We start from the raw sequence: 20,580 nt of genomic DNA, 5'->3' as shown, positions 1-20,580 counted from the left end.
CTGAGTGAGCGAATGAGGGAAGGAGACGGAGAGAGAGAAATAGAGAGAGAGAGAGAGAGAGAGAGAGAGAGAGAGAGAGAGAGAGAGAGGAAGGACAGAGTGACATAAATAGCAGGGGGAAGGGGCACAAGACTAATCTTGTGGTTTGATTTCATGTGTGAAAGAGGCTGTCTCACTGTGTAAAGTGGCTCTCCTATGCTTCACAATGTCCATTGACACAGACAGTCTCCTCTCTTCACATTATCTGTAAACCAAAGCAGATGCTAAAGTGCGCACCAAATTACACGATAGGGTCATGAATATGTTATAAAAACTTCCTGTTTGTCATTCCTCTCTGCTCCAGGCTCGTGGAGGTCGCAGCACATCCATTACAAGGCCTATTAGAAAGGCTTTACAGAGCCCTCTGTTCATTTTCTGAAACGAAACGTCTGCTCTAAAATGAGCTGAGTAGTGTCTACATGTTTACCCCCGCAGCCCTGCGAGATAAAACAGCCAAACCTGAGACCATTCATTTATTATTCTAGGAAAAGTGTTGACAAGTGTTTTCTATGTGATAGCCTTGCTGCCTCTTTTAGGCTGAGTTATACACATCTTCAAAGCAGGAAGCTGCATAATTCCTTGTAATTTGTGCTTGATTTTATGTATTTGGTGTATAGCTAGTAAAATGACATAGAAATAGAAAGGACTTCAGTCATGATCATTTCTTTATTTGTGTTAAAAAATATATGTTACCATCAAATGTGATGTGTATTTTTGGGTGTTCGTGTATACCCTGTGGCAATTCTACATTCAACCATAAATTAAAGACATCAAATAACTAAATAAATTGTTATTGTACATGGTATATTCACACATTCACGTTCCATGTCAAATACCAACAGTATCATATGCTAATAAATAAATGAAAATAATCCGAGGTTAACTGGTGTCCATGATGTTCCTGTCCTGCAGTCATGGTATCCTGTCCTCACCATGACATGGTGGCCAGCATGAGCTGTGCAGCCGGCAACTCCCTTCTGATGTTGAAGAACTCCATTACTGTGGAGGGAATCCAAGGTATTACACACAGCTTTGTGAATGTGTGTGCGGGTGTGTGGGTGTGTGTGTGGTGTGTCTGTGTGTGGGTATGTGCGGGTGTGTGTGTGTGGGTGTGTGTGTGGTGTGTGTGTGTGTGTGTGTGTGTGGGTGGGTGTGTGCGGGTGTGTGTGGGTGTGTGTGTGGTGTGTGTGTGTGTGGGTGTGTGCGGGTGTGTGTGGGTGTGGGTGTGTGTGTGTGAAATGAATTGGAAGAAGGACAGAGAACCGTATGGACAAAAAGGAGGATGCTGGACTGGGTGGAGGGCTTCTCTAACCGCTACAATGATAATCCCTCCCTTGAAGCAACGGAACAATCATTAACACTCCCTTGAACCACCAGGATCTCTGGACTGAGAGCTAATACTAGCTAATACATGAGTCACAGATCTACTGCTGTGAGGTCATGACTGTGCAGGTGTGTGACTGGATCCTCAGAAGTCCTGAAGTGTTCTGAAGTCACCACTATGCTGGGATGTGACGGTTTAGCCAAAGGACACAGGAAGGAACTCTGTGGGGAACTCCCTTCATGTTAGGAACAACCCGAGATATCGTCATTGGTTATGGAAATTATGTAACTCGGGAGGGATAAATACACCACTCCCAAAGCAGTGAATTGTTAATTTGTTAAACTAAAATAACTAACTAAACTAACTAACTAACTAAGGGAGTCAGGTGGCTGAGCGGTTAGGGAAGTGGGCTAGTAATCAAAAGGTTGCCAGTTCACCCTACTTGCCTCGGGGAGAATGTCCCTGTACTTACTGTAAGTTGCTCTGGATAAGAGCGTCTGCTAAATGACTAAATGTAAATGTAAACTATGCAGCTTAATGTACGTAGGTGTTTAGGTGAGTACCAATTTGTCTACATACTGTATCTCTCACACTTGAGTATCATCTGAGATACTGGCTACTCAATCACACATCGAAGAGCAAAGCCATAAACATAACAGCATCCATCGAATAGCCTTCCATCTAGAGTATACTCAACATGAAACCAATTTATGTTTTACACACACGACATACATTCACTCCCAAGTGCAGTTAAGACAGGCACCTGAACACAATGAATTGTAGCCTATGTATTGTATTGACGGGGGCTGCCTGGACTGGGAGGGGCGTAGAGATGACGTACCATAAGCGTTGCCATCGCATCGGAGAGTGTGTTCACAGTAGATTCAACTGAGCCAGAAGGGGGATATTAGTCGCATTTGATCCCGTCTCTAAAACATTCTGTCGAAAAATAATTTTGTGTTAAATTACGTTGATACGGTACTGCTTATTTAGAATATATTTTAATTGATCCATGCGTTTGCATTTTTCGTGTGCATTGCACGTTTATTTGGTAGCAAAAACATAAGACAACTGCCGATTATTTCGGTTGAAATAAATTAATCCAGCTTGATATCTGAACGGAGCACACCGTTTCCTGGATTTATCGTGGTCGCTACATGCTCAATATGGATGAAGACAATCACGGTAAGTCGACCGATATTGATGAATTGCTACAACCCCCTCTGCCAACCTAAGCTGTGTAGGCTATACAGTGGTTGGAATAATGCTGCTGAGCACGGGAGCCGAGACACAGACACTACAGTATATCCAATGTACAGTATGTCTTCATCGTGCTACCTGGAAGAGTTTCCAAGAGTACTGATTTGATTCCACGAGCTCTTTCAAATCTAGCCTATTATATTGCAGTGAAAACATTTGATATTCAGTAGGATCTAGGAACTGGTCATGTCCTCAGGAACAACTGATGCTTATGATGATGGTGTGCGGGCTACTACCCCTCTGAGAATTGTCTGTGGAAAATCCACGCCGCAGTGTCAGGCGTCTTCTGTTTGATGTAGCGCTGCAACACTTTGAAGTTTTCTCAAAGCTTTTCGCTTATTTTCTCTCTCACGAAGTCCTTGTTGAATGGTCGCCAAAGGCTCTAAACGGGTTAAATTGATAAGATAACTGCATCCTTTTTACTACAGAAACGGACATTGCGGTTGGATGGTCTTCACAAGAACAGATATTCAGTTTAGAAGTAGTGGAACTCAGTGCATCCAATGAATCCACATTCTTGCTCACATGACACCTACTGTTTGGTATCCTACACCCCTCTCTCTCGCACGCACGCACGCGCACACACACATACAAACACACATACAAACACACACACACACACACACACACACACACTTTAAGCAAGTGATTTTGCAGTTAAACCGTGAAAGATTAGCAGATGCAGGCAGGGTGGGCAGGAGTTTGCTCCTATCTACAGCTCTCCACCAGAGCATCCTGTTGATCTAACCCCCCTCACCCCCCCCCCCCCATAAGACAACCCCCTCAACTGCCTGTGGGTGAAGGAAGGGAACATCTTCAACACTCAGTAAATGTCACTGGAACCGGGGATCAGTTTTTCATACGTTCACACAGTGACTCATTAGTGATGGGATAAATGTCGCACTGAGCATGTTGGTGTGGTGTGGTGATGTGCGGACTACAAATCCCTGTTGATACACTGCTTATCTTTGAAGTTATATGATCCAACGGCTGGATGGGAAATGAATAATGAAACAGATGCAAGTTATGTGATGGGTATTAGTAGATTCTGATATTTTTTGAAAGATTCTGATTCATATCAGTCCGCCAGTGTGTGTATGTGTGTGTGTGTCAATCAGACAAATGTGATAAGAGCATGGAAAATATTTTGTGCAGCACTTTATGGTGATGAACAATGAGAAAACACGCTCACACACAAAACCAAAATTGCATATGCTAGCATGCTTATCTCAAATCTTCTTTCAGACATCCGATGTATTGCAATATGCCCCGCAGCCAGGATATGTGTGCGTCAGCATGCAGCATATGGTCAAAGTTGTTCAGTCAATCATTTGTTTCCATCATCTTCCTAAACAGCATGGAAAAAGAGCCAACAGAACGATGTGATGACAAAGGATTAAAATGGGTTGAGATTATTAGTCACTGACTCGTCCCGATTACCTCTCTGTCTGCTACCGGTCTTACCTGACTGACTATGGTAACCCATCAGAACCGAACACAGTCATTGCTGGGGAAACTACGCTAGTGTGAATGATTGGACTAATACATGGACTCGAGTGCTGTGTGTTTACAAGGTCTGCAGGATTTGGGAGCTCATCTTCTCTCTGCTGTTTACATGCTAGGCAGCAGCAGCCTGTAAATCACAAGTGCCTGTATTGCTTCAGTCCTATTTTTAGAACGATGGTGTGGTTGCAGAACGGGAACGGGGAAGCAGTAATGGAAAGAGTCTGGTTGGCCAGATTGTTGGCCAGGTAGCTGCTGGTTGATGCTGACTGGGAGGTTGAAAAAAAGCAGATTTCCTATTCAGTCTCGTCACTGCATCTCAGCTTTGCTTTTGCTGTTGGAGAAATTGGGAGTGGAGGAAGCGTATGTGAATGGAGGTTTTTAAGTGCTGTCTGTGCTTGTGTGTGCTTGTGTGTGTGTGTGTGTGTGTGTTTGACCTGCCAGTGTGTCCGAATTCTGATAACCTCTAAACACTCTAATCTATCTGACCGTGGGAATAGCCAAATGGGAACCCCCCCTTTCCTTCCATTCTTTTTCTGCGCTTGGTATATGCGCGTGTGTGTGTGTGTGTGCGGGCATCTGTGTGTTTGCATATGTGTAAGTGCGTGGTTGTGTTTGTTGGTAGAAGTCTGCTAGTAAGGTGGTGTGTTAAAAGATGTTGCTTATCAGAAACGGGCATCTTGACTCTGATGTCTTGTGTTGTACTTCTTAACTAGAAAAAAAGGCTACTGTTCATGTAGAAGTTATCTGTCTAGACAAATGACAAAGCTGCTTTAACTATCAACACATCGATTCCAACCCCAAAAACCCCACCAGAACCCCCTCCCCCCTCGCAACATTTGTGGTTTTCTGGAGTCTACTGGGTTGAAGATGTATGAGGGAGTTTTATGGTTGGGGCACCATCTTTGTTGTGGCTGGAGGGTGGAGGCGGGGAGGCCATTAGGGAATCATTAGTGGAACACTGTGGGCTGCTGTGGAGCTTTTCCTGGGCCTCAGGCTGGCTGGCAGGCTCCAAACAGGTGGTGGATAGATGGACCACAGCGGCTTCTGGTTCCCAACCAGGTGTCTCTTTCTCTCTCTCTCTATCTCTTGTTCTCTCAGATATGATGGCTGTCCTGAAGGATTGAGGTTAACATTACATAGGTAGTTTGGTGTTTGTCTGGTCTGAGGGGGAGACTCCTTGGTAGGGTTAGTAGGTTACCTTCGCCTATCGGTATTTGTTTTTGTTTTAGGCCAAGATTCTTTACGTAAGGTGTGACCTCCATTCTCTTCAAATATTCTTTATGGGACTTTTTTGTTTAGTTTTGGACTTAACCAAGGTCTGGTCCAGTTTTTTTCTGCTTAATTCTATGAGTGTTTTTGATGTTGATTTGGGATGTTCCAGGTCGAGTTTGCGGGGGCCCTACCATGCTGCGTTGTTCAAGAGCTTAGTGGAGATTTAGAAAAGAATGCACTTCATTTTGACAGTTAGAAAGATATGTTTACAGTGTTTTGCGGGACAACATTGGGAGATTAGTGTCACACACACACATACGTAGACACATGCACACACACTGCTCTAGGGCTGGCTTTGGCAGCATACCTGGTTTTGTTAAATAAAAAGAGGAGAGGAGGGGAGAAGAAGTGAAGTACACAAGTGTCTGGAGAAGGAAGATGGAATAAGAGGGAAGGAGACAAGATACATGAAGGACTGGAGGTCAAATGATAGCGGTAGAGAAGGAAGGAAGAAAGGCTGAATGTGGATCTGATTATGAAGAGCTGGAGATGCTTCCCAGATTGTTGTCATCGCCATGGTAGTGGGGCCAACATGTTGTTGTCGTTATACTGCCTGGCACTGTCAGGCTAGCACTGTCAGACTAGCACTGTCAGACTGGGCACTGTGTGGAAGATCTCTGTTGCATCACATGTAGCCCACATCCCATTGTCTGTGAGTAATTGAATGAGAACGGTAGAGAGAGAAAGGGATGGGGACTAGGGTGGGGTCAGAAACAAGAACAGGAAAGAGAAGAAGAGAGAAGCATATAGAAAGATGGAGATGTGTGTGTGTCTTGGCTAGACCTGTTGGGGTTGGAACTGCTCTCTTGGTTTCCTTTCTTGGGTTTGGTTGACCTAGCACTAGAACCCTCACTTTTTAACCTAAAAACCCTCACCTCAGGTTTTTAGGTTATTTTGTTGTATTTTGTTGTGTTTTCATTGGTGGAGAACGTGCAGTCGTGCCCTGATACGGGCCGCAGTGTGTCTAGCTGCTACCGTCACTAACACACGGCTGCAGAAAGACCCTCACCGTGGTCAGAAGTGAAGAAGTTCTCAGTGAAATAAAAAAAATCTGTGACTCGGGTCAACTCAGTGTTGACACATGGGAAGTTTCTTTGGTCTGATCTTGTGAGACTCAGACAGTTAAGCCGAAGACAGTGTTGTTTCAGGCTGGACAAGCCTTAACTTCCAGGACCTCCACAGAAGAACACACACGGGGCTTGGTACCAGACATACTTCTGCGTGCCAGAATCAGCAGCTTCATATCTCCTGGTGAAATCAGCAGTAGGGCAGAGCCTGCTGGATGAGGTGTTCATCTGATCACATGGAGATATGCCCATGATACTGAGCATATCTTCGATATAAGGAGGACATGATGTACCCAGACCTCCTCCTGGTGAGGGGGCCAAGGGGGCCGAGGGGGTGGGGGGCTGGTTTAGGGGTTCCCTAAACCATCCAATCAGTGCTTGGCCGTCTAACTCCGCTCTAGATCCCTCTCTTGGTCCCCAGGGGGGTTTAAGACCCCAGAAATTACCTCCAACATCTCTTGCTCTCTTGCCAGGCTTGGAAATATCACAACAATATCACCCTCTTACGCCCCCCCCCAACCACACACACACATGATGCCTCTTAGGTCCCAAACATGAACCCCAGGGTCAGCCTGCCTGGTTCTGTTGTGTTGTCAAAATAGAAAAAAAAGGCTAGAATATTGTACATTTGGTGTTGTTAGTGCTGGCATGCTCTCTCTCTGTTGGTCAGCTCCACTGACACGTTAGAGAAGGAGAGTGGCTGAACAGCAGCAACATCTGCGTGTTGGGTCCATCTCACTTGCTATGCTACTACCACCATGCTCAGATAAAGCTTAAGGGCTGGAGATGTGTGCGTGTTGGGATTAACGCCAGCTGGCATTGCCTGTACATGTGTGTGTGTGTGTGTGTGTGTGCGCGAAGTGAAGAGTGTGTATTGGGGTGGGATACAGTTAGAAGGATTGGGGGCAGCAGGCTCTAGCTGATGGACAGGAGCCTGAGATCCAGAGGAGCAGGGCTCTCAGCTACAGCCTCCCTGCCTCGTCTTACTGCTCCTGGGGAGAGAGGTACTGACCGAGGTCCCTCTCAGTCTCCAGAGTATTACCCAGCTACAGACTCAGAGCCCATCACAAGATAGTAAACTGGGAAGCTGGTCCATGTTAAGTGAGCTTGGATTGGGAGTTATATGGCTCAGGGACTCAGTCCTTCTCTGTTGCCCCTGCCAGGCAAGGCCAAGCTGGGATGAGTGAATGGGTCATCCCCCTGTGACTGAAAACAGGATTACTTTGCAGTCAACCCCTGGCTGGAACGTGACTGAAACTGACCTAGTTGGCTTTGAAAAAGAGGTATTGTGGCCTTCCATACTCACATACTCATTGCTCTTAGCTCTGCAGTGTTTGGCAAAGTACATGAAGAACCAAACCAGGGAAGATTTGGCAAGACTGTAGGACCTCAATCAGACGCTCTGCTCACTTGTGAACTTAGTCAACCTTGTTGTGTGTGTGTGTGTGCATGTGTATGAGTGTGTATATCTGTGTGTGTGTGCGCAATGTGTGTGTAGTGTTAATACGAGCTCCAGGTGAACAGTTGGTCGTTTTGGGTGTGAGAAGGGACTAGAGATTTATTGCCCTAAAAGGAGATTTGGGAGATTTGTTTTTTTTGAAGCGGATTTGTTGTTTGGGGGGGTGGAAGGGAGGCTTCTGTTCTGTTGGGCACATGTTGGAGTTTTAAACCCCTGGCAGCCGATTTGCACCCTCTCAACCCTGGGCTTCAAACACTTCTCACAGCTCAACCGTTTCGGAACGTTCTAGAACGCTCAAAAGGGCTTTAGATAATTATGTTGCCATATCGTAGGTACTTAATCCATGGCACAAATGAAAGACTGGGTTCGTGTGGCTGATTAGTAGCTAATTAATGAGCAATATGGCCATTTAGACAGTCATGACTGGCAAATTCAAACCTTGTAACTGCCATTACATTACATTACTTGTAGTCATTTAGCAGACGCTTTTATCCCGAGCGACTTGCAGTAGGTACAGGGACATTCCCCCGAGGCAAGTAGGGTGAAGTGCCTTGCCCAAGGACACAACATCATTGGCATGGCGGGGAATCGAACCGGCAACCTTCCGATTACTAGCCCGATTCCCTAACCGCTCAGCCACCTGACTCCCTCATTATCAGTAGCACACACCATGAAGATGTGATCTGTTCTAGATAGTCCATATCAACTGATCACTAATGTTACAAACTCCAAATGTCCAAACCGTATTAGGAATTGTGGTAAAGTAGTGTCGGCTACTTATATACTTTTAACAAACAACTAATGCCACTGTTAGACCTGATGTTTGTGTCCAGGTCCAGTCTAGCTCTGACAGTGATGATGTCACTCCGAGATCATCCTTCTAAATAGACATTCCACCAGACTAGGCTTTGGTCTGGTTTGAGCCGGCATGGTTGACCCCAGTGGCTCCAACCCTGCTTAGTTTCTCAGATATGGCCTGCTCAGCATGCGACTGCACACATATTGTGGGCTCATCTCTTGGGTGAGTCAGAGAGGGCAGCATGGTTTTGGGGAGACTGAAAGACTAATTGGTGGATAACAATGTTCTTGAACTGCTCACTAGCATCAGGTGTGTGCCTAAGCTGTAATTCTCTCTGTCATTGAGTCAGAGGCTGTATTGCCAGCTCGCTCGCTCACTCACCTTACATGTCAATAAACGACCCCCCCCCCCCCAAAAAAAACGTGTAACTACATATTGACACACATGAACTGATAACCCAAAACGCAAGAAAAGAAACAAATTATTTTCTTCACAACTGGATTTTGTGGAGTTCGAGGACCTTATTCACTTTTAATTGTCCCATTTTTCCTCTTATCAGAAACAGAGCTCACTGATTCTCTGTGTTGCAGTTGCTCGTGTACACGTTGAACAGAGACTCTGAAGGCCGTGTCAGCTCGCTGTTCTGGGGGAAGGTCTGGAGGGAATAGGGGTAGGCGGTTATCTGGCTGTTGGCTGGGTTAATGAAGCTGGATCACACACAGGCTTTCCTCTCTCTCTACTACTTTTTCTCTCTTCTTCTCCCTCTCATCCTTCTTTCTCTCTCTCTCTCCTCTCTCTCCTCCTTTTCTCTCCTCTCTCCCCCTCTCCCTTAGGTCTAATCCACTGGGCTCATGGGCTGCGTCTGGTTGGTGAAGGTTGCGTTCATTGACCAAATTCCCTTTTAATGAAAGGAAACTTAATCAGGATTGGCTTTATTAATAGAATATCCCTCTGAGCGTAGGATGGGGGGAGGGACGGGTCACTTTCAAGTGGAATTATTAAGACAGTCTTTCTTCCTCTCTTGTTAATTAAGCAGTGTGCTTCTGCTTTGATGTGTTTCAGCTAAACTGGGTAAAATCAAAGAGAAAGAGGCAAATGGTTGGATGGTGTCACTCTTTCTCTTTCCTCTGAGATCTTGGTCGTACAGTAGATGTACAGTGTGGATCAGCTGACCTGGTTCCTATGTATCCGTGATGTTTGTATGAAGCAGGGGGGTGGTTGTGCTGATGCCTTCTGGGATTGGCATCCTCTGTACAGTAGATGCACTGTGAGAGCGAGACCACTAATCTGGGAGAGTAGGTCCACTGATCCTTAGATCTGTGATCTATTCCAGTGCCGGAGGATCTGTCTGTCGAGGAGAGAGACGAGCTGTCCAACATCCGACGCAGGAAGAGGGAGCTGCTGGATGACATTGAGGTGAGCATCCAATGAGCATCCAGTGCATCCTGGACCGACTCAAATACAATTTGAAAAGACAGAAGCTATACTTATAGGCCTACTTGTGTATTTGGCTTTGTACAATGGAACCCACTTCCAGATCTCTCGAGTGTATTTCTGTTCTCTCCAACTCACAGCGGTTGAAGTTCGAGATTGCCGAGGTCATGACGGAGATTGAGCAACTGACATGTGTAGGGGAGAGGTGAGCGACGTTGCGCGACCTTGCTCTGTGTGTGTGTGTGTATGGGCCATATATGTCTTATGTAGACAGTAGATCACTGATGTTCTCCCTCGTAATCCCCTCTTTAACAGTAAAACATCCCAGAGGAACAAGCAGATTGCCATGGGCAGGAAGAAATTCAACATGGACCCTAAAAAGGTACGTTTAAGGTTGTTTTTGTGACCAGGGTCTCTCCATGGAGAAGTGTTCCCGCTCATCTTTTGACCTGAAAAATGCTTCTTCCCTCTAATTCTCATGTAGTATGTCCTCAATTGATATTGATAGTAATGCACGTGTGTGTGGGTGCTTGTTCTTGTATGTGTTCCAGGGGATCCAGTTCCTCTTGGAGAATGACCTCCTGCAACACACACCAGAAGATATCTCCCAGTTCCTCTACAAGGGAGAGGGTCTCAACAAGACAGCCATAGGAGACTACCTTGGAGAGCGGTAAGAAACACACACACACACACACACACACACACATGTATACACCCACACACACACACACACACACTGTGGTAAGCCTGACCCATCCATCAAGCTGAAACAGAGATACTGTTTTCCCCTGCTGTCCTGTTCCTCCGCAGGCCACCAGATTTATGTCTCCTTAGTGATTAGGCTGTCCTGTGGACCTGAGACCATCTCCACGGATATCATGGGCTGGATTTATTGATGAAAGCAGACACCAGTTACCCTGGAATACCCTGTGGCAACTTGTGTCTGGTCGTTTTCTCCCCAAAAGCCACCCATGTGGCCCCCTGAGCACCACCCCCCCATCCCCATCCCACAGACAAAAGGGTAGAAAGCCTTGTGAAAACCGTTTCTTCGTTTTCTGAAACACAACCCTGGAGACTTCCACAAAAAAAAAAAAGAATACGATCGTATACTGTGCCTACAAAGTCAACTGTGATAAAGCCTAAGCGTGTGTGTGTGTGGGGGTTCTGTTGTGTGTGTGATACGGGTGTAACTGTGTGTGCCTACCCCGGGGTTAGTTAGTCATCAACACAAGGGTTGTGCCTGCTAAAGCTGTGGAAACTCTTTGTTTGCCTCTTCTGGCTGGCATGAATCCTGGGGGGGCCATCAAAGAGACAGCCCACTCTCTGGGGAAACCCAAACACAGGTGGAGGGAGCTGAGCGGGGCTCTGCCCAGGCTGTACTTAGCTAATGGCTCTAACTGAGCTGGAGCCTGTCATTACTCAACAGTTAATTACAGGTTTGATGGAAGGAGAGATGAAGAGGGGCAGTGGGGGACAGAGGAAGAGAGAGAAAGGGAGAGGAGAGGGGTTGAGAGTGAATGAAAAGGCGTGAGGAAGAGAAGGAGAGGAGATATAAACATGTAAATATATGTACACAGAGAGAGAGAGAGAGAGAGAGAGAGAGAGAGAGAGAGAGAGAGAGAGACAAATGGTGGGCTGCTGTGGTAAATGTGTTAGCAATTCTGTTCTCATTCCGCATCTTTGGTTTACTCTGTTGACACAGTGAGTCTATGTCTCTGCCAGACATACTCTGCACACACACACACACACACACACACACACACACACACACACACACACACACACACACACAGAGAGACAGACAGACAATAACACAGACCACAACAATCATTCACTCTTTGTGTAAGACATCATGGCATCCCAACATCCTGTTGATGCCAGCATGACCCCCCCCCCCCCCCCTCCCCAAGAGAGCCCCTCCACCTACACACAACATATGCTAACTGTTAACTATGCACACACAGTCCTCCATTAACACCACATTTCCCTGTTCTCAACATCTGAAGTTGGTGAACGACATCCGATACAAACATGTTCCAGCCCAGGGTGGAACGTGGAGGTACAAGTGACTCACAGACAGACCTGCTTCGGTCCTTCAGTTTGGGGTTCCTCTCCATCTAATCCAGAAGAAGAACCTGGTATGCTTCATACCAGGTTCTGGTATGAAGCATACCAGAACTGAACTGGTTCAAGAAGACGTCTAAGTCATGAGCTGCTGTGTCCTGTAGACCTCTGTAATGGCTTGGAGAACCTCCAGGTGTGTCTAGAAGCCAGCTGGTCAGACTGCTTCCAGACACCCCATCCTTTCCTCAGTGAAAGCCAAAAACATTTGCGGAATTCAGAGAAATAGGAATGCTGTTTGGAAAGTGCTTCCTCAAAGGAAATACTTGTTTTTCCTGTCTTTGGTTCATGCTGTGTCTGGAGATTCTGTACCTGCATCTGGGCATTCTGAAATTCCCTGGATAGTAATGTTATTCCTGTGAACGAGAGAGGAAATACAACATTTTCTAATGGATATACCTTTTCTTTCTCTTTCCTCTCCAATTTCATTTATTTCTCTCTCTCTCTGTCTCTCTCTGTCTCTCTCTGTCTCTCTCTCTCTCTCTCTCTCTCTCTCTCTCTCTCTCTCTGTCTGTCTCTCTCTCTCTCTCTCTCTCTCTCTCTCTCTCTCTCTCTCCCTCTCCAGAGATGACTTCAATATCAAGGTGCTCCATGCTTTTGTGGAGCTGCATGAGTTTGCCGACCTCAACTTGGTGCAAGCCCTCAGGTCAGTGGCCCGGTTTATCCATCAGCAGTCAAGAACTGAGAAATTCAAGGTTTATTGCTTTATCCAGATTGAACTCGGGACACACCTTCCACACTACTGATGTGAAAAGCTTCTTCCATCTATCTCAATCCCCTAAATCCCTCTCCCCCCATCTCTCTCTTCCTCTCTCCCTCCCGTTCGCCCCCTCTCAGGCAGTTCCTGTGGAGTTTCCGTCTGCCTGGCGAGGCCCAGAAGATCGACCGCATGATGGAGTCCTTTGCCTCGCGCTACTGCCAGTGTAACCCTGGGGTCTTCCAGTCCACAGGTCAGAGACCCAGCATTTGACCTTTAACCCCCCCGACCACCACAATCATACTAAACATAAGTGATCTGTCTACTGAGCCCTCTCCTTGAATTTGGGTGGTTGGCCTTGAGGAACAGAGATGAAGTCTGAATACTGGGAATGAATGTACTACGCCAGGGCATACTTCTGCTATTCAAGCCCCCCTCACGCTCTCTCTTTGTGAAAGGGATTGTTTTCAGAGCTTCAGTGCAGTAGTTAGGGCTCATCAATACAGTATGGCTGAGGAAGGAGTCCAGCTGTGAACCAATGACTGGTGTGACAACAGAATGAAAGTCAAGTTAAGCGTTTTCTGCTGTCCGTCGCTGTGTGCAGACACCTGCTACGTGCTGTCCTTCGCCATCATCATGCTGAACACCAGCCTGCACAACCCCAACGTGAGGGACAAGCCCCCTGTGGAGCGCTTCATCTCCATGAACAGAGGCATCAACGAGGGAGGAGACCTGCCCGAGGAGCTGCTTAGGGTCAGTCTGAGTCTGAGTGTGTGTGTGTGTGTGTGTGTGTGATGGAGGAGGAGGGGGATGTATTTGAGTGTGTATCCTTATTTCCACATGAAGCCTTTGTCTTAAGTATCTTCTTGTTCTTCCTCAGAATCTGTTTGAAAGCATCAAGAACGAACCCTTCAAGATCCCAGAGGATGATGGGAATGACCTGACACACACCTTCTTCAACCCAGACAGAGAGGGCTGGCTACTGAAACTGGGTGAGAACATGGAACCCACCTCAACACAGTGCACGAGATAACACTCATGAAGATGTGTGTCCCTCACTGTGTCCCTATGGGCATTTGAACCTCCAAAGCAACCCCATCACAGACTGAGAAAACGATTCAAAACAGGAGCTCTTGTGACTCTTATTGTGTCTCTTTATTTTCCTTTCATTTCACCCCATGTTTAGTGTGTGGATCTTCTCTCTCTCTCTCTTTCTCACTGTCTGTTTTCTGTCTGTCTGTATGTCTGTCTGTCTGTAAATCCTCCTCTCTCACCCCCCTCCCACCACTCCTGTGGTGGGAGGGGGGTGACAATGGGGGGTGACAATGGGGGGTGAGGGGGGGTGAGGGGGGTGACAAAAACAATTCATGTTTTTGCTGTCTGTGTTTTCTGTAATTAGTGGATTCTATGTTGCTCCTGTTCTCTCACTCTTTGACCTCTCACCTGTCACCTTTGTTCTGTTCTGCTCTGTGATTGGCTCTTCCTACTTTGTCCACTCTAGGAGGTAGGTACTCACTACCCCTCCTTCTCTACACCCACTTCCTTCTCCTATTGGGGGGTCATCAATGCCAACATGAGCTCTTTCCCTCCTACTACATAGTGTGTATATTCATCAGGAAAGGGCTCCATTCAGTTTCAATTCAGAATTCAAACAAAAATAATTGTCTCATGATTCAAGTTTTGATCAACGAGAAGTCCTCTGTATCAAAGTTTGTTGTGTGTTTTTTTTCCTCATTCGAATTCTTTCAACTTCCTGAATTGACTTGAATTTGAGCCCAGCTCTGATACCCACCCCTGGCTGTCCTCTCTGTAGCTGCCTGCTTGTTAGTGGCTTGGTTGTCTGGAAGTGATGGGCTATGACTGTCAGGAGGTGATGGGTCATGGTTGTCAGGGGTGAAAGGTTACCACCTCAGGGTCTTTTTGATATCTCATGGTGGCAGAACCTCGGTGCTCCTCTGCTACAGCACATCTTTATAATCATGTGACCCTGTGTGTTCACTTTGTGAGGCACCTGAGTGTTCAGAAAAGCCAACACAAGTTGAATGTATTTTTATCGTCATTACCTCAGACTGCTCTCTATTCACACACAGTCCTGGCGTATTGCTTTGCTAGGTTCAAGAGATACTGAGTATTATGTTAATACAAGGGGCTCTATCACTATAACGCCACCTGCATGGGTCACCTGACTTAGTAAATAACTAGCTGTTGCAGCTCTACTCTCAGTAGTGTTTGGGAGGGTGTTTTTGCACTGTGAAAATGTTCTGCTGTATGCTCTGATTTTGTAGAGTAATAAGACCCTCTGTTGATGTCCTCTCCTTACTCCTCCCCCCCTTCCCTCTTCTCTCCTTGTGCTTCTCCTGCCGGGCCCAATCTTTTTCCATCCCACTGGCAGCGCTCGCCAGATTATTTTAGTTCCAGCTCTTCTGGAGAATCACCACATGTTATTTTGAGCTCAGTTGGAGCGTCCTGATGGAGGAATGATGGTCTTTTTATGGCCTAGTTAACTGAGTCATTAGGCTGAGCCGTCAGCCCGGTAAACAGACAGACATGCATTGGCTGGGATGGAGTTGCAGCCGAAGCCTGTATGATTTGAATGGGCTGTTGGTGATGTCATAGGACTATCACTCCTTTGTATCTAGCATGTAGCCCTTGCCATGGCTATTTGGTTTAAAAACATTTTACACATTGTATAGTTAATTCCTTTTTTTTTGTAATTGCGTGGATTAGCAAATGTTTGCATCATTTGCGATTTAATTAATGGACTGATAATCCCTATAATATGGACATCTGTGAGTATAATCTAAAAGATTTGTTGACTCACAGATTGATAATCTTAAAATAGGGTATTTTTGGAAGATACATGTGTTTTGTCGCTCAGTCTTTTCCCTCACTGGTCACAATGATGTGTTATTTCATCATTTGGCCACAGAATGTATTTTTCTGGGAACAAACGGCTGGATCTTTTAGACCCTGATACATGATACAACCAGAGGAGCACTATTCCACTTGAGATTTTTGCAAGGGAGTGGGTGGCAGTGAATGACAATGTAGATCTGCCGTTGTCAGTTGCTTTACCAGAGGAATAAGTAGTTGCTAAAATGCGTCAGTTCTGGTACTGCATCTCTGAGGCACATGATTTGAACAAACCCTCCCCAGGCTCTGGCCCAGGAATGCACACATTTCTGGGATTTCTACACAAATTGAACCCACATTTCAATGTTTTCACAAGCAACACCTCACAGGTCCCTCCCCTTTAGGCTTGCATTTCTCTCTCGGGGAGGGGAGCTGGGCTTGTGTTCGAGCCTTTATCGAATCAGCCTAATGGGTCATCCGGTGATCCGAACCAGACGTGGCGTGTGGAGAGTGTGACCCCCTTGGGGGTGGGTAGAGCCGCCTGTCTGGACCCAACAGGACCACCTTGTGTATAGCTCGTCTCACAAGGCCTGCGATTTCAAGTCTCATTGTAGCCGTGAACAAGAGTGCTGTCAGAAAGCCTGTTTTAGCGGCTGTTGTTGAGCTAACTGCATGGCTGCCCTGCTCCGCTCTGCTCTCTGTCTCGCCACATTCTAACGTGGTTGACTCAGTACGGTGTTTCTCCGCAGGTGGACGAGTTAAAACGTGGAAGAGGAGGTGGTTCATTCTGACAGACAACTGCCTCTACTACTTCGAATACACAACGGTAAGTTTGCAGTATATTCCAGTTTCCATCGAGGAGGTTGTTTGCAAAAGGCTACACGGAAGAGACTGTACTAGAGACTAGGTGGGAGAGAAGGGTTTGGTGGGGGAGAACAGTGAAGACAGACCAGACAGACTGTATTACACACACAGGCATGTAGACACCAGACAGACAGCGAGAGTGGTCTTTACAAACACCACGGTCACCGCAGTCTTCAGCATATGCAGCCCTTTGACCTAAATGAACCCAACCCCTCCTCCAGCAATTAACAGAGGATGCCTGGGAAACATCTGGAGGTCTGCTGCACATCTGGTCCGGCTAAGCTCAGCGTAGCCCTCCCCCACCCTGCTAACCCATCCCCCATCCCCCTCACGCCCTGCCCCCACTTCCCCATCCGCCCTACTGCCCCGAGCCCCAGTCCAGCTCAATCCTCCCCCAACATCACAATCACACACGCATGGAAACACGTATGCAAACCCATACCCTCACCCCCCCCCACCCCCCCTGCCCCCCAAGTCCCCTTGTCCCCCAGGCGTCTTCTCCCTGCTGTGCGCTTTCATTAAGAAAACGACCAGAGACGGCGGGGGGCTTTTCCTCAAGATCTCAGCCCCGACCCCCCCTCTGACCTCCCCTGGACCAGACACAATAGCAGCCCTCTGTGGGGTCTGGTTATGTCTCCCCCAGGCCCTCTCTTCTCTGTGACCTGGGTCAACCATCACTGTTAGCTTGATTAGCCAGTGTCAAGAAGGCTGATTCATCCATTGTAGTCGACGCTCAAAATGAAGAGTGTGGCAGAATGGTGCAATCCAATACACTGAACGTAAAGAAATATTTATGAATGCATGGGGAATGTTCTAATCGCTCTGCGTGTTCTGTGTTTCTGCAGGACAAGGAACCCAGAGGGATTATTCCTCTGGAGAACCTCAGCATCAGAGAGGTGGATGAGCCCAGGAAACCTGTAAGAATTCCTTCCTCTCTCGTTCTGTCTCTTCCTTCCTCTCTCCCACATCGTACAGTAATGGTTTTATAAATGCTAGAGATGTCTTAGTTCCAGTATGAGGATGATGATGGTAACCATGGTCTCCTGTTGCTCCTTCAGAACTGCTTTGAGCTCTACAACCCCAACCACAAAGGTCAGGTCATCAAGGCGTGCAAGACGGAGGCTGACGGCCGGGTCGTCGAGGGCAACCACGTGGTGTACAGGATATCGGCGCCCACGCCCGAGGAGAAAGAAGAGTGGATCAAATCCATCAAGTAAGACACACAACACAGACACACTCAATGACACACACAAACACACACACACTCAATGACACACACACACACACACACACACATACTCAATGACACACACAGACACACACACACACAACCTGCATGCCCATATCCTCTTACACTAGAGTAGCACTACAGCTGCCCCATGTGTAAACTTCCCATGCCTGACCTTGACTGTGTGAAGCACTTAGACAGACACACAGCCTGGAAAACTCACACACGTGTCAGAAAGGCTCTCTTTCTCACACAGCATGTCAGATAAGTCTGTGGGCTGTGGTGATATGGCGTCCCTGGAGGTTCAGTGGGCTTCCTGTGGATAAGGACAGGATAGAGAAAACACCCACCCACACACACACTTTCCTCCCTCCACAAATTTTTTTGCCTAAGTCCTGTCTTTTTACTGTTGTTTACCCGTTCCTCTATCCTGTCCAGAGTGTATGTGGATGAGGAGGACGGCAGTTATGAGAGCTACTAGACTGGGCCTAAAGGAAGGGAATTGATTGGTCTCTGGTCCAGCTCATCCACTGATCAATAACTCACAAAGAAATATTAGATCAGGTCATCCATCCCGTCCTGTAGATACCTCATTACAATTGGCTGTTTCGTTTTGGAATGGAAATCATGGATTTTCTGATCTAATTGTCACTCAGGCGTATTACGTGAGTGCTGTGTTATGTGAAACTGATTAGAAAGGACGGTGTGATGGTTTGTTGAGGTTTGGAATGGCAAAGGACGATGCTAACTGTGTTTATCACTGCTCCAAAGATATGGATGATATTTGACTTCTAGGTTACATTGAGAGGTTGTGATCCAGATGGTGATGCAGAGACCTTGTACAAGCATGGTTCTGGTTCGTTGTTTCAGATTCCTCATGGGCTTCCATCACGGCCTAATCAGACTTGAGTTAAAGCTGATGACTAGCCATGCAGTGGGACAGGAAAACAGACAGAGCAGGTCATGGGAGTGCTGGCTCACACACTCTCTGTCCCTGAGTCAGCTAGTGGTGGCAGACACTCCTGTTGCACACACACACACACACACACACTGCCCCCTGACTCAGCTGTAGCCAGGGTGACTGCCTGTGGTCAGAATCTCACACACACAGTGACGGCTATCTCGTCTGTTGTCCCTGCTGTGGGGAAAACAGCAGATAACTCATCCTTATTACTGGCCTGTAGTTTGTGTGTGAGAGAGAGAGAGGAGGGGGGATACACACATAAGTCCAACAGGACATGGTGCTCTTTCGACATAACAGGCCCCTCCGACTCCCCTCCTCCCTCCAGTCTCTCAGGGAATATGGGGGTGTACACAGCCTCTATGAACAGCACAGGCTCATTTGGTCAACAAAACATAGCTTTGTTTTCTCAGCTAGAGTGTGATGTTCTCCGTCGTTAAGCAGGCTTGTAATTGTTTCCATGTGTCATGGAAATTGGAAAATAAACTGGATTCTTCTAACTCGCAGTCTAACCTCCTTCTCTTTCCTCCCGCAGAGCCAGCATTAGCAGGGACCCCTTCTATGACATGCTGGCCACCAGGAAACGGAGGATAGCCAATAAGAAGTGATCTCCCCCTTGACCACTGCAAACCCCCCCCCCCCAACCCCACCCCCCCACCCCCCAGCAGCAGCGTTGACACCAGCAAAGGTCGCGTTCCTCCAGGAGGACCTTGGAAGGGACGAGGTCACTAGATCACAGACTGGGGTGACCTGAGGTGCAGTCATTGGGCAGCATTACAGGAACAACAGCCAATGTGACACCGATCCAGGCTGGGCCCTCATCATCATCATCATCATCTGTGGCCCAGCGACAGAAGGAGTCTTCTCAGCTTTTAGGTCACAGTCCACCCACAGTCAAGGGAGAAATCTGAGACTTGTTGATGGCTGGCTGTTCCCTGATCTTAGCACAGACACATGGAGGCCGGGATACACACCATTGACAGCACTGCCCTCTAGTGGCCAAATGCAACAGCATCATCCAGCTCATCCAGATAAGACTGGTCAAATAAATCAGGCACACGTCTCGGTGGCAGCATGTGTGTAATATAGAGGATCTGTCAATCCTCCCTGACCTTTAACCCCTCCCACCCCCACCCCATCAGTGTATCTAAGGTCTCGTCAGACGTGAAGCAGTGGAGTCCTCTCTGATGGGATGAGAACATGTGACCTTCTTTGCTGGCTGTAGCAAGCCAATCACAGAAGAGCCTCAAATATACTAATCAGCTGGTCTGATTATTATCCCCTCAAAATGACTGACGCAAAAACAATGTTTATTCTGATATTCTAGTACCCAGTTATATACATTATATTGATATGTTCTTGTTGTACGTGTGTGTGTGTGTGTGTGTGTGTGTGTTGAGAACAGCCATTGGGATGCTAGTTCGTACTGAAGGTTCAACTCTATAATTGGTTATTTTCTTTTTTATATTTATTTTTTCTATAATTACAAAAAGAAAGGATTCTTGCCCCACCCCTCCATAACAATGCGTGTATATAATGTACAGCTTCTGTTTGTATTGGTTTCTGTAGCATGTGTAGACTGTAGCCTTTAAACACCAGTTCACATTTCACAAGTCAGTTTCACATAGTGGAATAAACCCTGAACTGCCACCCAGAGCAGTGGAGAATAATACCACTCCTCATCCTGCATAAGAAC

At 46.9% G+C, this 20,580-nt stretch overlaps 1 protein-coding gene across 1 annotated transcript; it reads left to right on the top strand.

The window, feature by feature from the left end:
• Positions 1-2,222: 2,222 nt before the first annotated feature.
• On the top strand, positions 2,223-20,327 carry LOC134031393 (cytohesin-3-like). The gene is made up of 13 exons (XM_062475012.1): positions 2,223-2,548; positions 10,060-10,142; positions 10,301-10,365; positions 10,476-10,542; positions 10,712-10,830; positions 12,847-12,927; positions 13,119-13,231; positions 13,583-13,731; positions 13,859-13,970; positions 16,581-16,657; positions 17,541-17,612; positions 17,754-17,908; positions 19,420-20,327. The coding sequence occupies exons 1-13, from the start codon at positions 2,521-2,523 to the stop codon at positions 19,490-19,492; spliced, it is 1,194 nt and encodes a 397-aa protein (XP_062330996.1). The 5' UTR covers positions 2,223-2,520; the 3' UTR covers positions 19,493-20,327.
• Positions 20,328-20,580: the final 253 nt, after the last annotated feature.

The sequence above is a fragment of the Osmerus eperlanus genome, chromosome 12 (assembly GCF_963692335.1).
Source record: "Osmerus eperlanus chromosome 12, fOsmEpe2.1, whole genome shotgun sequence".
In the NCBI taxonomy this organism is placed as follows: domain Eukaryota; kingdom Metazoa; phylum Chordata; class Actinopteri; order Osmeriformes; family Osmeridae; genus Osmerus; species Osmerus eperlanus.
Note: the sequence above shows the minus strand (reverse complement) of the source record. Positions and strands in the feature narration are given on the sequence as shown.